Genomic DNA, 16,299 nt, shown 5'->3' on the forward strand with positions numbered 1-16,299 from the left:
TGGCTGGAATGTACAAATATTGAACGTATCTTGCAGGGATCCGCAGCCAGTCAATCAACGTACATATGCATGTCCAGGCTATATGCTTGATTGGTGATCAAGTCTGCCAACTCGGTTTTCTCTTCTCGAAGAACGAGTTCATGCCTTCTCTAGCATCCGCCGACCTTGCATGGAGCGCCATAACTCGCCCGGTCCAGGACACTGCATCTTCATAGCCATCCCCAGCACTCTCAGAACCATTCATGCCTACTTGTGTCCAGTACGCCCATTTACCCAATGCTTGGGGCTGACCCGCCGTGTTGGCAGCCAGCTGCTCGACCATTTGTGCTATTCGCTCCTCGAGTGCTTCCGAGCTGTCCGCTACGATTTCCACTGCTCCGCCAGGTAGCTCATCGGCTCTGACGGGCTGCGCCATTGCCAGCATACGGTAGGTGAACGCATTGCCCAGTTTGCGCGCCACAGCAGTGGAAGGCGACGTGCAGGGAAGACCCAATGATGCTCCCGGTAAGCGAAACTGTGTGGAGGCACAGGCGACCGGCAGGTCTGTGGTCAATGCAAGTTGACACCCAGCTGCGGTTGCCAGCCCTTGTATCATACCGATGACAGGCGCTGGCGATCGCCTGATTAGCGACATGACTTCAGCGCAGAGCGCGAATGTTTCTTTCACTTCTTCGTATGGCAGTCGTCGCAGCTCACCCAGGTCATGGCCGGCGCTGAACACCGGACCCGCGCCCCGTAGCACAATGACATTTGGTAGACCCTCTCGCTCCTTTTGCCAAGTCGATGCGTCCAGAAGCCAGCCGTACTCCTGCCGAGCGGCAGCGTCACCATCTTTGCTCGCTGCCTCGAGCTTATCCAGTATCTCTGCCTTAAATGGCGGTAGTATTCTCAGCTTTCCGTCTACAGGTGAGGTGTTGTGCTTGTGGAGCTGTGCTCGCAGGTCTCTCAACACTTCGAGTGAAAGAGCATTCCTCTTCTGAGCATTGCGCAATGCCAAATACGCTGCTCGAGCTGGGAGCTTCGGCCAATTCATCGTGTTGACTATATCATCCGCTGTGGCGGTGCCGTCAAGGGTATTCTTGATCTGCTGAAGCCTTTGCTGCGCCATTCGCCGCGCTCGAAATGTCCTTCAGCTCATGGGCTTTGGTTTAAGTCGTCAGAAGCTTGTGTGGAAGCACCATCCAAGTCCAGACTCTTGAGCCTCGGAGGCTGCAGTGTAAGGTCTTGGCGTGGGGTTTCTAAAGGGGAAGTCGTCTTCTGCGCTTCAGCAGCCGAGGTCGACGGTGCCTTTCTCTACTTCTTTCCTGGATGAATCAATGTGTATAAGGTCTTCTGGATCTAGCAAGACGCCATGAGCCTGTTGTAATATATGGAGACGACACGTTCAAGGACTTCTGCAAATAACACTTGAATTCTACTCAACATCCGGCCCACGAATAACAACCTCGACATTGTGCCCCGCTGGACTGTACACGAACGCCGCATAGTACCCCTTGTGATAGAACCTCTCTCCCGGGGGTCCGTTGTCCCTTCCACCAGCCTTCAGTGCCGCGTCATAAAATTCATGCACCTGCTTGCGACCTGCTTCGAGTTAGCATGACACTCGTCAACCCCTCCATTCCCGGCCTAGTAGACTATTCCGATGACTTACTCTGTGCTTTCAAGGCCAGATGTATGCTGCTGACTGCCTGACCCTCGCCCAGCGGCGTCGCTCCAGGCGCCGCATCAGAGAACACCCAGAGAAAAGCGTTATTGGTTCCATCGTCTTCCACAATCTTATTGTCGGGCATACCGCGGCCCAGGCCAACGACTGAGGGCACGGGTCGCGTGAGTTCCTTGACGTCAAGGCAGGCAAAGGCAGTGGTGAGGAAGTGGATTTCATCTTCGAGGAGATGATGGGGGCAGGGAAGTGAGAGGTGGTCGACCAGGGCCATATTGTCGCTATGGAAGATACACTGACAGGTTGAGGAGTATTGCTCTTTGAGTGCTGGAGTATGAATGTTACTTGAGCTCAAGGACTGTTGAGATGGTGGATTATCCGATAACTATTTGCCCAAGGAACATGGCTTCATGTATTGTCAACGGAGGCTGTTCGCAATGGGATGGGACAGACTTCTGCTTCGGACCCGAAGCTGCTGGTGTCAGTCGTTATTAGTGCTAGGCTGCCAGATGCTAGTGCAAGGCGGGAGAGCTTCAGAGGGCTCGGGGGCTCGAACAGGCCAATTAGGGTTTACTGCCTCGAGGTTTATACTCGATAAACTGTGGTAACTTCTGGGGTCGATGTGGGCGAGTGTGTGTACGGCCTCTGCGTCGCGCCGGACAAGCGGATACCAGTACCCCGTAGACTGGATGCGAAGCACTCGGTGACGGCTACTTATCGCGACACCATGACGGACACTTCATAGGGAATAGAAGAAGAATGCCAAGTCTTTTGTGAGGGTAGCAAACCAGGACTTGCACTATAGGCATTCATGGGCTGCCCAAACAGCGTCTTCTACCTGGTTCCTGCTGTGCTTGTATAGCCTTGCGGAATCAGGCGTGTTGCTTATCGGTCGTCGAGTTTCTTGTTGAACAATTGCTTGGGCCATCACGCCTTGCCCTTTTTGCCGCCAGTCCGACCCTTGAAGCTACCCTCAAAGCCCGGCCGCTTGACTTTCTTGCCCTTGCCCTTGCCCTTCTCGTCCTTTCGCTTCGCCAGATTCTCTGTTCGTTTCTTCTGCCTCATCTCGATGCTCTTCTTGATCCCCTCGTCTCGCTCTGTCCATTCTTTCTCACTCTTCTTCTTCTGGCCTTCGTGCCTCTTCAAAGCCTTCTTCAGCAATGATGTATCGTCTTTGACCTTCTCGCCAGAGGCCCGCTTGCGTGCGTTCATCCACATGTCCTGTGACGCGATACGCTCCTGCTTGTCTGCATCAAGTCCTGAGAGACGCGACTTTTTCTTTAGCGCGGCCTGTAGGGCTGTTGAAGGGTCAGAAGGGCCCTTTCTCTTCTTTGACTCCGATGCCCCCTCGCCGTTGGGATCAAAGTTTGAACCGTCATCAAAAGCTATCCTTCCAAAGCTGAAGTTGTTGCTCTCCGCGTCAGGCGTGCTGACTGGTGATCGCGGCGACGCGAGCAGCGACCCTGATCCTCCTGGCGAAAAGCGTGCTGCAATCTCCTCCTCTTGTTTGCGCTGGGCTTCTTCTTTCTCGCGGCGCTTTTGCTCCTTCTTCTCAGCCCGCCGTCGTTCTTCTTGGCGGCGACGTTGCTCAAGAAGCTCAGCACGAGATTTCGGGACCGAGTCAGAGTCGGCCTTGCGCTGAGAGCGAAAGCTTGCAATGGCAGCAGCAAGCCGATCCTTGGGGGGCGGAAGATCAGGATTTGAGGTCGCTCCAGCGACTGGTGCCTTTGGGGGCACGCCATCGTCAGTAACAGGTTGAATGGACGACGTTGAAGATACGGCAGACTCTTGCGGAGGAGAAAAGACATCTGCAGGCTCGTCGTTCGAAGCATCCGAACCAGGTTCTTCGTCTTCCAGCTCCATTGTCAGTGCATTAAGAGGCTGACCATCGATGGATATCTCCTCGGCAACGTCGTTGTCGGTATCATCTTCGTCGGAGTCGTGACCGGGTTTGTTTTGCACCTGGCTATTGCTCTTCTTAGGTTTGGTTTGCTGCTTCGGTGGATCGGAGTCGCTTTTGCCTTGTTCAGCCAGTTTCCGTGCCTTCTGACGTTCGACCTTCTCTTTGGCCTTCAACTTTTTCTCCTTCTTGCGCTCTTTCTTTGCAGCTTTTGCTTCTTTTCTACGTCGTATTCTTTCCTCCTCCGACTCTGCTTGCGGTGGCTGAACATTGGCTGAGTCGGCCTTCCGCTTCTTCGTCTTGTGCTGGGCATCTTCTTGCTCAGCTTTGGGCTTTTCTAGATCAACAATCTCGCTCTCTGATTGTTCATCATCATCTCCACGTTTTCTCTTCTTGGCTGCGCTGGCTCGCTCATCCATTACATCTTTTGCACTTTTCCAGTTATCTGGATCGAGCTTTTGCTTCTTGGCCTCGCGTTTCTGCTCGGGTGTCTGCTTCTTGCGTTTCCATTGATCCTGGGAACTATCAGATAGTACTCGCGGGGCGAAACTTAGGTACTCACGCTGACATCTTCGCCGTAGTAGAGTTTTGCCGGTATGAGCGACAGCAATCCATCAAAACTTCTGGCATGCTTTTGGAGACGTTCCTGTGCCAGTTAGATTGCGATCGAAGGTGTAGCCCATGATGACATTACCTCCAGCTCATCGGGCATCTTGACGGATGCAGCGCAACGAGTCGGGAAAGAGTCTCGTGCTCTTTCAACGGTACACAGAAAAGTTCAGCACCAGATCGTGAGCCGCTGATAATTTTGCCCCACACTGACGGCGGTGAAAGTCATCTGTGGATTCCGTAAGTCTTGTACCAATCACGGGCCACTATCGGCGCTGCATGACCCTAACCCTCACTGTGCACGATGCCCTCTCAGCACCCTTTGGCCCTGCTCGGGGCGCCCTTCAGGCACCGCTCTAGGACTTCCTTCTGTACAAGCTCTGCTCCAACACATTCAGCGTTCTTTCTCTTCGAGTTGTAAGCGTAGCTCATATTTGAGTCCCATACGAATTTCATATACACAAGCATCTTCTAAGCCTCTGTACACTATAGCTTTGGACGAGATGCTTGGTCGCTGATGGAGCACAGCTCCAACATTGACGAGCTGTACGGATATTCTTAGGGTGCTATGTACCGGTGCATATTCAACGATAACATGCCAATCGGCAAGAGGCTACTGGAGAGAGTGCCCAATCCGTCGTCCTTCACGGCCTACTACTTGGGACGAACAACTCCCAACTCTCACATACCGAACAGGCAGACTACTTCACACATGGAATGTCACTCCACGAAAGTGCTGATCGGGTTGAACGGGCTGGCCAACGTCGGCTCACGTGCGAAAGCGCTCAAATCCAACTACTGGGGGTCTATCTCATGGGCATCTCCGAGGCTTTTGGAAAGTTAAGCGTAATGGCTTACGACTGAAAAGCGTCGAATTACTCGATAGAAACCACCGGGAAAAGGTTGGCAGCAAAAAGTCGAGTAACATCAACTGGTACACGGGCTAAGCAGCTGGCTGAACTGGCAAATAACTTTGCTCCTAACCGGAATGGGTGTCCTCGGGTCTGTGAGCGCCGAGGAATTCTTCTAAGCTCCCAACGGAACCACATGTCTCGCCCCGTTCACGCTCTTATCTGTGACTCGATACCTCGCCGTAAAGTCATTCGATATGCTCCAGAGCAATCGTGCCCACATCCGATCATCCAATTGAACACCAATCTTCTGCTCAACACCGTCGGCTTTGCCCGCCCAATCCCTCCATTGCCCCAGGATGCCTTGCATGCCCGATGGTGGGCCCCCCAGGCTTTCGTCCTTCACCTTCGTCTGTGTCCAGATCTATGGAGACTCCGAACCGGCGATAATGGGGGCAAATTGATGGTGAGCCAGATCTACCCGAGGGTAGCAGTCGTGTTGGTCATGTCTTTGTTTTATACTCACACCTGGACCTCGCCCTTCCGTTCTCGTCAGCGCCACCCCGGTCCCTTATCTATCCCAAAGATAAGCCATTGTATGCTTCACACTCAGCTTCACATGCTCTCTACTCTTTTCTCCATACTTCGCGTCTGATCTGAACCTGTTCTGCTGTCTTTTCTATATTCGACGCCGGTGTACGCGCTATCATCGACGCTTAACCATGAACAGTATCTCGAATACCCAACCAGGCTATCCTACGCCGCCCAGGTCGCCCTCTAATGGCTCAGTCGACGTTGGAAGCCCACCTGCTATCACCGTTATCGCTTCCTCTCGGGCTGTGAGATCTGGCAGGGTCTCTGCCGCTACATTTGTCATCTCTAATGAGACGGGCAAGATCCTGTCCACTTACGACTCCGTTGTTCCCCAGTCCAACTTTTCGCCGGGTACCCCATACACAGACTACTCTCCGCACATTCTGCTTCCTGGCCTCGTTGATGCCCATGTCCATCTCAACGAGCCGGGCAGAACAGAATGGGAGGGTTTCTACACCGGCACGCAGGCCGCGGCGTTCGGTGGTGTGACGACTGTGGTTGATATGCCTCTCAATGCCATCCCGCCTACCACAACTGTGGCCAATTTGCAAGAAAAGATCGACGCTGCTCAAGGCAAGTGCTGGGTAGATGTTGGCTTTTACGGCGGCATCATCCCCGGCAACGAGAAACAGTTGAAAGGCCTAGTACAAGCTGGTGTTCGTGGCTTCAAAGGCTTCATGATTGACAGCGGTGTGGAAGAGTTTCCAGCGGTCTCTTCCGACGACATTCGAAAGGTCTTTGAGGAGCTCGCTGATGAGCCCACCACCGTTATGTTTCATGCAGAGATGATTCCGCCCATTACGGACTCCGTGGGAGACGATGTTCAAACCTCTCTTCCACCACTGGCGCCTCATGGGCCGCTCGACGTGTACAACACCTTCCTGGAGTCAAGACCCCCAGCGTTCGAAACATACGCGGTTGAGGAAATTCTGTCGTTAGCACCTCTTGCTCCCAACCTTCCTCTGCACATCGTCCACTTGTCAGCCATGGAGGCCATTCCACTTCTGCGAGAAGCTCGTGCGCGCGGCGTCAACATAACAGCCGAGACATGTCCTCACTATCTATCGCTGGCAGCGGAGCAAATTCAAAAGGGCGATACTCGGCATAAATGCTGCCCGCCCATCCGCAGCCAAACGAACCAGGATACGTTGTGGGACGAGTTGGTGCAGCACGCTGATGAAGGCGTTATTAGGACAGTAGTTTCAGATCACTCGCCTTGCACGCCAGACCTCAAGCTTCTGCCAACCAGCGTCCCTGGGCATGTCTGCGCATCGCATAATGCGGTCATGCCCAAGGGCGATGATGGAGATTTCTTTTCTGCTTGGGGTGGGATTTCCTCCGTGGGCCTGGGCCTGCCAATACTATGGACCGAAATGACCCGCCGCGGTATGACTTCGGAAGCGAACTTCGACACAGCAATCACAGATCTGGTACGGTGGTGTGCCAAGCACACGGCCGTTCAAGTTGGTCTTGAGAAATCAAAGGGTGCTCTTGCTGTTGGCTTCGATGCTGATTTCTGCGTTTTTGATGAGAGCGCAGAGTGGACCGTTGAGCCCAGTACGATGCTGTTCAGAAACAAATGCAGTCCTTATCAGGGTCGCACAATGACGGGTATGGTGAAAAAGACGATCCTCAGGGGTCAGGTCATTTTTGACAGGGACGCTACCTCAGAGACTCATGGTGGCTTCGTGGGAAAAGCATGCGGAGGCAAGCTGCTACTGGAGCCGCGGAAGAAAACTCCAACAAAGGGGAAGAGCACTTAAGTCGGGTGGAAGAGGGAGCAATGACTTACGACTTCGGACTGACCACTTTACATCGATGCCGATAACACATTTTATTCTTCACTTTCTTCACCTTGCTCTTTTTCCCATCTATCGCGTACTCGCCGTCGCATACCTCCGTGCTTGCCTCTGCCCCAAATCGTTTCTTTCTCTTCAACGACCGTCAATGGCATCTCATCGCCTGCGTTCTGATATTCTCCGACCACCTCCTTCCTCTCCATCTTGGCCTTTTCCTTGGCTTTGTTGCGCTTCAGGTTCCGCAGGTAGCCAGCATATACTACCACTTCCGCCACGCCCACAATCACTGCAACCAACATCGACACCAGCACCCTCACAGCATCATTCGCCCACCATCGGGTCATGTGAAACATGGCGACACCACACATAACAACGGACAGTAGTACGTTGAAGACGAGTGATGGTGTGATGTCGTCCTTATCCTCCTCGTCTGCCCCTTCCATGCCCTGTGTCTTCGACACTAGCTTTCGGTACTCTCTCATTTCCTGCTCCTTGCGGAGCCGGTCCATGAGCGCAACATACTCTGGTGACTTCTGTGGCTTGGGAGCAGGAGGCGGGACATAGACTCGCGAGCCCTTCAGCAGTGAATCCAGCGTATAATCTGCGCCATGCTGGCGTGCTAAGCGGGCAATAGCGACCAGCGTATTGTGTGCGATGGGCGCGCCAGCAATGTCTGGCAGGTCTGAGGGCAATGCAGAAGGTGGAATGGAAGAGATGGCGCAGAACACATTAGGCGTTGCGGTCAAGAGTACCATATCGATGGCTTAGTCTCTTCTGTCTCCGTGCAGCGACAGTAAAGAAGTCGAGTTCAGGGAGGGTGGTTGTAGTTGTTTCGAGCAGCCTTCTACAGCCCGCGACAAGGCTGATCCGCCTACCCCACATGTCTGTCGCGAACTGAGTCTCGGTTAATTTTTTGGAGCAACTTGCACTTCTCGTCAACCGGTCGCGACTGCTACGTTGACCTCTCCGACAACGCGATTCTATCGAGACTGGTGTGACCCCGTTCTCGGCATGCAAATCGCATCTGTGTGTCAAATAACTACGACCTTCTGCGGCGGCCACGATGGGCAATGAGCAGTCACAGGAAGCTCAGTCGGCGCCCGACAATGGAAGTGAGAGTACGATGACCATAAATCCAATGTCCTAAGGAACCATCCTGTACTAAATCATGGTTACAGATGACGACTTTGATCTCTCGCAGATCCCTGACACCCGCCGCAGCCAGTCTTCCCCCAGTGCGTCCGTGGCGTCGCTCCCACACGCAGAGCAGCCACCGGCAGCCAAGTCGCGCAAGCGCAAGATGAAGACAACGACAACGCGTGCCAACAGCAAGAAGAAGCGCACAGCGGACCACAGCATAGACAACGACGACAACGACGCAGAGCCGCGTAGCGAGCACACGCCAGAGCCCGAGCCACAGGATGAACAGACTAGGCTGGCCGAGGAAATCCTGATGCGCGAGGAGAGGCGGCGGATCAGAGAGAAGGAGCCTGAAATGTTTGGAGACTATGCTATGAGCGATGACAGCGAGCTGGACGCCAAGCCACACGCCCACCCTGGTCTTGCTGGCATCGCCGACGTTAGAGATGAAGTCGAACATGAGAGGAGAGTGGAAGCTGACAGCGAGATGGAAGAGCGCGAAGTCACGGAGCCTGAACCTGCACCTGTCGATCCTAAGCCAGAAGACATGTCAGTGCTGGCATCTACCTCAATCAACAGTGTCTTTGACGACGAGCATGTGCAGTCTCTCGTCGAGGAAACACCCGTCGTGAAGCAGCGCAAGCGGAAACATCAGCAAGCAGGTTCGCCGGAGTCTACAAAGAAGCAAAAATCAAGCAAAAACCGCAAAATGGATACGCCACCCACTTCCCCATCCCCTGCACCAGATGATATCACCATCGATAATGCCACCGGTGATGCTGTTCCGGAACACCCGGCATCAAATGATGTCTCAAAGACGATTCGGCGTCAAAGTAGCATGCAAGACTATGCCCAGCCTTTCGCCAAAAGTTCTGCCCTTCGCCATCCCGTGTACAATCCCAGGTCACCAGAAGACAGTCGGTCGAACCAGGGTGTCGAGGTCGTGATTCCCATGTCTACCGCAAGTCCTTCTACTGCTCGCTACGAAAACGATCAAAACGCCGAGCCACAGCCCAGCTCGTCACGACGGCCCTCTTCAGGGTTGAAAAGACGTACGAAGCCTATTGACACGCCTGCCATGAACGGTGCGTCGCAAGGTCGCCATAGTCCGTGGGATGTGGAGGCCCAGCCGGATCCGCCGGGTTCATCAGGTATTGCCAAAACTATCGCAAAGCGAACTTTGCAGCAGGAAAACGACTCAGAATCTGATTATGGTCAACTGAATGAAGAATCAACTGAAAGCATGCGGAATGTCAAGGAACAGCAGAAGAGAGCGGTGAAAGGGAAAGGAAAGGAGCCTGCCAACCTCTCAAGATCACGGTCATCTACGCCCAGGGCTCCCAAAGGGCCATATACGCATCGTTGCCCGATTTGCAGCAGTCTCTTTCCGACCGAGGCCCTACTTGAAAAGCACCGCCAGGACCCAACTACCCACGATGATCTGATCGATTGCAGACATTGTGAAAAACAGTTCGCCACGAGAGCTGGCTTAGCACGCCACCAAAAAGCGCAAGGTCACGGGACTGGCAACGGTCTGCAGGGCAAGACAGGGCGTTTCTCGGCCGAGGAAGAGGATAGAATCGAACGCTGGCGTGATCAATTCTGCAACGATTATGGGCTTAATCATTACGAGTTCAACGAAATCATGACGGCTTCGGGAAAACAAGGCAATGCAACATGGCCTTACAAATTCATTTCGAGGAAAGAGTTTACGAAGGACTATTATGATGTGCTGCCGGAACGCAATGTTCGGAGTATGCGACGCTACAGGGAGAGGTTTCAAAATGTGGACCGGAGCCGTGAGTTCACCGCTGATGACGATGCAGAAATTATTAGTCTTGTTGCGCAGCTCGGCCAGAAATGGAACGAAATTGGTGACCAGCTTACTCGAGACCCCGAGATCCTGCGGCAGCGCTGGAAGAACAAGCTGCGGTTCGGTGGCAAAGGGAAGACGTTGAAGACCGGAACTTGGGACGCTGAGGAGCATGCGCGCTTCAAAGATGCAATCAAAGAAATGCGCAGAATAACAATCTCAGCTGGCATCGAGGATGTCGACTCTTTCAACTGGGGCGCCGTCAGTGGAAGAGTGAAAAGTCGATCTGCACAACAATGTGCCAACCATTGGCGTGCGATGCACGGCAAGAGCGTCAACGGCGTATGGGTTGACTCTGGTCTGTCGCGCGTCATGAGGGAACAACAGCCTTCAAAGATGGAAAAGCGTCTGGCTGGCGCCAATCTCTCCAAGGCGCGCATAGAAGACTCGGACGAGGAGGCTACTCCAGAGAGGGAAAAGGCCGAACAGAGCGATGTTCCCTCCGACGAGGACTCTGATGACAAGCCCGACGATTCGGAAGATGATGCTGCCAGAAGTGAGTCCGAAGGCCAAGAGAGCGGCGAGCAGGAGGTTTCGGACAAGAAGAAGACTCCACGTCGTCAGCGCAAGCCCGTCATACAACAGGACAAGACTCCTGGAAACAGACTCACCGCCAGTCAAGTGTTTGAGCAGACACAGGCGAATACGTCGACGATCAAGAATTCGCAGATGCGCGGCAAAACGTCCCAAACGCAACCTTCGCCGGGTATCGCATTGCAAGTGCGACCCGATAGCAGCCCTGAGCTTGGTAGGAAGCTTAAAGAGATGCTTGCCCAGCCAGCACCTACTTCCGGAGAGGATGACTCTGAAGACTACGAAGTCGATGAAAATCAGGAAGAGACTACATCCAACGCCGACGCAGAAGGTCCAGAAGAAGACGCAGACGATGAATCAGAGGCACAGGAAGCTTCCACAGCCGACGCCGACAGCGCGACTGGGTCTCGTTCTGAAGATGAAGGAGAGTCTGACCCTGACGATAGCGACTCCATCGAAGCCGAGCAGTCGACAACTCATGCATTCGCAGCTGTCAATGGTCACAAGCAGGATGACGCTGGAAGCGACGATGTAAAATCTGATGCGCAGCGCATTACCAACATCTTTAAGAACGCAGCATCGCCGAACACAAAGGTGTACAGCCGCAAGAAGCGAGAGGCGAAAAAAGCAAAGGACTTCAGATGGCCAGAGGAACAGGATGAGGATAGCGGTAGTGATGGACTCGGTGTTGATAACCTGCCGCGCTGAGGAATATTGAGGCTACTAGCACCTAACATTGTCTGGCGAAGAAGCAACTTGATTCCGCGACCAACACCAGCAGGTCAACTGACTCCGGAGACGCGATCACGACGACGGTTGGAGTGGAAGTCCCTCCTACGGTAGATGAGGCCGTGGATGAAGACTTTGGATGTGGCTGAATGCGCCGGCCGTGCTGTGCGCCACAATCCGGAAGGTACGGATAGTCTTACGGCGTCGACTCCGTACGCTTCGTGGATCTTCAGCTCGTCACACGCCTCTGAGGCTCCATAGTCGAACAGGAGCGATAAACGAAAAGCGAGAATTGCAGAACGCTATGCAAGAGTACTACCTAGTGGGCACATTATGGCCACCGTAGGCGTCGCGTGGCCGGATTAGGCCATCAGGCACGGGCGCACCGGCGGAGCGCATGACGGCGCTGATAGTCAGAGAGTTATGTCACGTTCATAAAGCCAATGACCTACGTTTGTAGCGTGCTCATTCTTCCTCGGACCCTTGGTGATACCCCCAGGAATGGCGCAGTTGCCTCAACGTGTTCCAGACATCCTACCTCGATAGCATCGACCGGCGCTTGCCATGACAGCGCCTTCACCTCGCAACAATGCTATTGCTCCACCAAACCGGTTCGGTAAAGGTGGGAGAGGTAGTCCGGTACGCCCTACGAGTGGGAGTGCGCATGAAGAAGAGCACTGCTGATTATTGCAAGGTATACCTTGACATACACTCCGAGCCTTGACCGTATCCTCCCGCCGCCGACCAATTTGCATGTCAAGATTAAGAACACCTCGGCCGTTCCGTTGCGTGCCGCTTACCTCCACGGTCCATATACTGTCTATGTCGCCTGCTACCCGTCCACTTATGACCCAAGCAAGAATTTTACGAAGACTGCTGCCGTGGAAGGTGCCCCGGACTTTGAGCCACAACTTAAGGCTGGCGGTACCTGGCACTCCAAGTTGCTTGTGCCAGAGGAAGTACGGCAGGATGCCGACCAATCTTTCTTCATTGGGGAATCAGGAAGGGAACGCAAGAGCTTCACATGGATCATAGAAGTAGCATCGCAAGTTCTATTCTCTACTACGGCAGCCGTACACTTCGAGGTACTCGTGGGCCGGGATGCAAAGTCGGTAGAGTTGGGTTTCCACGGAGTAGTCGGGTCAGGCCAAGGCGCTCCTGGGAGGCTCGAAGACCATCAGCAGGGCCGTACGCGTGATGCCGCACAACCGAAAGGTGTCTTCTCCAAGGCAGTAAGGCTGGACGTGGATGACACCGAGAGTCTGTGGAACACGCCTGCTTTCCCTCGCAGGGACAATGACGGAAAGGATGCGACGGAGCAGCCTTCCCAGCATGGCGACAAGCGCGATGTGCACGCGAAACTGGAGAAGAAGACGCAGAAACAGAAGAAGATCCACTTAGTCCTGGTGACCCACGGCTTACACAGTAATCTGGGCGCGGATATGCTGTATATGAAAGAGAGCATTGACACGGCAGCCAGACAAGCCAAGGAGAACGCACGCAACCGGAGATCCCATGCGAGGGCAAAACGAGCTGCTGCAGCTGGCGGCCGAAACGCTGTCGATGAGAGAGCTGCCTCGGCCCCGGACATCGCTCTTTCGCCGACTGTCAAGCAGCTTGAGGACGAAGACGACAGTGAGTCGGACGACGAGGAGACCCTAGTGCGAGGGTTCAACGGTAATGCCATCAAAACCGAGAAAGGCATCCAGTATCTGGGAAAGCGTTTCGCTAAGTATGTGTTGCTTCTCACCTACCCGAATCAGCCATATTTGCCAGTCAAGAGCTCGATCTCAAAATCTATCACTCGATCTTTGACGGGCTCAAAGCTTGGAAAAGGCGACAAATCCAAAGACCGGCTTGCCACTGAGGATTCTGGTGATCGAAAGCCTATCCACAAGAATAGCTCCATCATGAAGGACGACAAGCACACTCATCACAAGCGTGATCTGCCCTATAAGATCACCAGTATCAGCTTCATCGGGCACTCGCTGGGCGGTCTGATTCAGACGTATGCCATAGCGTACATTCAGAAACACTCCCCAGACTTCTTCGACCTGATCAAGCCTGTCAACTTTGTGGCGTTGGCAACGCCATTTCTGGGCTTGAGCAATGAAAACCCAATGTATGTCAAATTTGCTCTTGACTTTGGGCTAGTAGGGCGAACTGGTCAAGATCTCGGATTGACTTGGCGTGCGCCGACCTTTGCGAAAAACAGCTGGACCACCATGATCAGTGGACTTGGTGTCGACACACAGAGAGACAAGCAGGAGCCTGACCCATCCTCCAAACCGCTCCTGAGAATTCTGCCCACCGGTCCTGCATACGTTGCGCTGAAAAAGTTCCGCCACAGAACAGTGTACGCCAATGTAGTCAACGACGGCATTGTGCCCCTGCGAACATCGTGCTTGCTGTTCTTGGACTGGCGAGGGCTTGGCCGTGTCGAAAAGGCTAGAAGAGAGAACGGCCTTGTTGGGACTATGTTGGAATGGGGCTGGTCAGAGATGACAGGTCAGAATGTTAGCGCCGCCAGGAAACCGATGGCCTTCCATGATCTTTTCAGTGACGATGATCATGACCCGAACAAAGCCGCGCCCTCAGAATCGGAAGCAATAAATGATCCAGCCTCCAGCGTCCCGCAAGCAGAAGCTAGCCAAGGTTTCGACGATGCCGACAGGACCGATCCCGACAGACATCAGTTCTTGGACAGCAAGCCACTCCAAGATGAAGTCTACAAGAGAGGAAGTGACAACGCACAACAGGCACCGGTAGAGCAGGGATCCAATCTTTGGAGCGGACTGTTGTCATTCTTCCGACCGCAAGCTGGAAAGCAGAAAGCTCAGCCCAAGCCCACCAAACAACAGAAGATCTATCACCGGGGCCAGACTATGAAGCTCGGTCAAGAAAGTGGCGATTCGAGTTCGCAAGAAAGCCAGAATGGCCGAGAGTCGCGCAAGCCACGGGTTAGGGGCCCGTCACTATACTCCGCCAAATCCGGCGACGGAAATCTGGAAGCGCCGCCCAAGACTACAGTATTCGAATCGGCAGGCGACCTTCTGCACCCGCCACTGCCTCCCAAAGATTTTCTCCTGGATCCTGGGGCACGACCAAGAACGATCTTCCACGACCGTATATATCACCCGGACGATATTCCAGCGCCTCCTACTAAGCGTCAGCGGACCTTTTTGAGAAAGCCACCATCGCGTGAGAGCTCAATGTCAGTGTCCAGCACTGGCCAAACCAGTGTGACTAGCCCTCGGCCACCCTCGCAACAGAGCGATTCATCAGAAGTGGGCTCGATGCGCATTGAAGAGAAGATTGCACGTGCGTATCATAAAGACCTCACATGGCGCAAAGTGCTCGTCTGCCTCGAGCCAGACGCCCACAACAACATTATTGTTCGCCGCATGTTTGCCAATGCTTATGGCTGGCCAGTGGTGCAGCACCTCTGCGATACGCATTTTGGCTACACGGATACGGCATATACTCGCGACGAAGACATCGAATCCGAAGAGCGCGCCAAGCCACCAGAGGAGGCGGTGCATGCTCACGGCGAGCATGTTTCCGGCCAGCGTGACCCGCCTAAAGAGGATCACCAGCCTCGAAGCAAGGAGAAGAAGCCAGAGAAGTCCGCCACCATGAACGACATGGGTGACCTCCCCTCCACGCCCACCGATATCGATAAGCTCCGCGACGAGCTGCAAAAGTCGCCTTCGCCCCCGTCGGCTGCTACGGGGCCCAAGTCTCCAAATCGACAATCACGTACCGCTTCCGAAGCGCGTGAAGCTCGCGACGAGGTGTCGGACCTTGTATCACGTGTGACAGCCACAGGAGCGGCAAGCGATAGCTATTCAAGCATGAACTCAGGCCGGACGGCATTGAGGCAGCTCGCCAGAAGAGACAGCGCACGATGGAGCGACCGGTTCTTTGAGGACGACGAGGAGAGTGAGGACGATGAAGAGTACGTAGAGGAGTTGCGCAAGGCGAAGGAGCGCGGCGATTACCTCACCAGAGAGGAGCTGCGCATCGTGGAGAGCGGCGATCGCGCGAGGGACAAGAGCGCAGAGCTGGCGAAGGTTGCCAGCAGCAGGAGTGAAGGTTCGATGAGAAGTGCTGCGGAAGGCGGCGGGTCAAAGGAATCGGAGAAGGGAAAGGGCAAGGACGTGTCGCAGAAGATGCTCGGTGAGGATCATCTGGGTGCAGGCGAGGCACCTCTGACGAGGGAGCCGGGCGAGATGACGCCAGAAGAGCGCGAGGAGCTCTTGGAGCAGACGAAGAAGAACGCCTCCCGCGAGGACGACGAGGCAAGTAAAGTGGATCCTCAGATGCTGGGTCTCACGGGCGTAGGGCTAGGCAAGAGTGTCGAGGAGCAGGTGGGCGCGCCGCAGAGCCCGACCAAGGCGAAGGCTCGCCGGGATGGCAGTGAGGTCGGGGATGAGGGCGTCGCGGAGCATGTGGCTGCGCGGCAGGCCGGCCAGAGTGGTTGAGGAAAGGAACATAGGGCAGCGGGTGTGACTCGAAGTCTGTCGAGACTGCCGGCATGAAGCACGGGTGAGTGTGGTGATGCATGGCGCGGATTTTGCTTTCGTATTGTTTTTTTGGTCACAAAGGGC

The 16,299-nt window shown here is 54.4% G+C and overlaps 7 protein-coding genes across 7 annotated transcripts; 3 read left to right on the forward strand and 4 right to left on the reverse strand.

Moving 5' to 3' along the window:
* Nucleotides 1-97: 97 nt before the first annotated feature.
* On the reverse strand, nucleotides 98-1,033 carry HMPREF1541_01747 (uncharacterized protein; the record flags this gene model as incomplete). Its single annotated transcript, XM_008716104.1, has 1 exon — nucleotides 98-1,033. One exon carries the CDS (start codon nucleotides 1,031-1,033, stop codon nucleotides 98-100), a length of 936 nt encoding a protein of 311 aa, XP_008714326.1.
* A 381-nt stretch (nucleotides 1,034-1,414) lies between these two features.
* HMPREF1541_01748 (uncharacterized protein) lies at nucleotides 1,415-1,934 on the reverse strand (the record flags this gene model as incomplete). The annotated part of the gene is made up of 2 exons (XM_008716105.1): nucleotides 1,415-1,581; nucleotides 1,652-1,934. 2 exons carry the CDS (start codon nucleotides 1,932-1,934, stop codon nucleotides 1,415-1,417), a joined length of 450 nt encoding a protein of 149 aa, XP_008714327.1.
* A 653-nt stretch (nucleotides 1,935-2,587) lies between these two features.
* Nucleotides 2,588-4,272, reverse strand: HMPREF1541_01749 (uncharacterized protein; the record flags this gene model as incomplete). Its single annotated transcript, XM_008716106.1, has 3 exons — nucleotides 2,588-4,075; nucleotides 4,123-4,206; nucleotides 4,255-4,272. 3 exons carry the CDS (start codon nucleotides 4,270-4,272, stop codon nucleotides 2,588-2,590), a joined length of 1,590 nt encoding a protein of 529 aa, XP_008714328.1.
* Nucleotides 4,273-5,742: 1,470 nt separating this feature from the next.
* Nucleotides 5,743-7,377, forward strand: HMPREF1541_01750 (allantoinase; the record flags this gene model as incomplete). Its single annotated transcript, XM_008716107.1, has 1 exon — nucleotides 5,743-7,377. The coding sequence occupies one exon, from the start codon at nucleotides 5,743-5,745 to the stop codon at nucleotides 7,375-7,377; it is 1,635 nt and encodes a 544-aa protein (XP_008714329.1).
* Nucleotides 7,378-7,448: 71 nt separating this feature from the next.
* On the reverse strand, nucleotides 7,449-8,168 carry HMPREF1541_01751 (uncharacterized protein; the record flags this gene model as incomplete). The annotated part of the gene is made up of 1 exon (XM_008716108.1): nucleotides 7,449-8,168. The coding sequence occupies one exon, from the start codon at nucleotides 8,166-8,168 to the stop codon at nucleotides 7,449-7,451; it is 720 nt and encodes a 239-aa protein (XP_008714330.1).
* Nucleotides 8,169-8,581: 413 nt separating this feature from the next.
* HMPREF1541_01752 (uncharacterized protein) lies at nucleotides 8,582-11,668 on the forward strand (the record flags this gene model as incomplete). Its single annotated transcript, XM_008716109.1, has 1 exon — nucleotides 8,582-11,668. One exon carries the CDS (start codon nucleotides 8,582-8,584, stop codon nucleotides 11,666-11,668), a length of 3,087 nt encoding a protein of 1,028 aa, XP_008714331.1.
* A 610-nt stretch (nucleotides 11,669-12,278) lies between these two features.
* Nucleotides 12,279-16,173, forward strand: HMPREF1541_01753 (uncharacterized protein; the record flags this gene model as incomplete). Its single annotated transcript, XM_008716110.1, has 2 exons — nucleotides 12,279-12,328; nucleotides 12,384-16,173. 2 exons carry the CDS (start codon nucleotides 12,279-12,281, stop codon nucleotides 16,171-16,173), a joined length of 3,840 nt encoding a protein of 1,279 aa, XP_008714332.1.
* Between the last annotated feature and the right edge of the window lie 126 nt (nucleotides 16,174-16,299).

The sequence above is a fragment of the Cyphellophora europaea genome (genome assembly GCF_000365145.1).
Source record: "Cyphellophora europaea CBS 101466 unplaced genomic scaffold supercont1.2, whole genome shotgun sequence".
Classification (NCBI taxonomy): domain Eukaryota; kingdom Fungi; phylum Ascomycota; class Eurotiomycetes; order Chaetothyriales; family Cyphellophoraceae; genus Cyphellophora; species Cyphellophora europaea.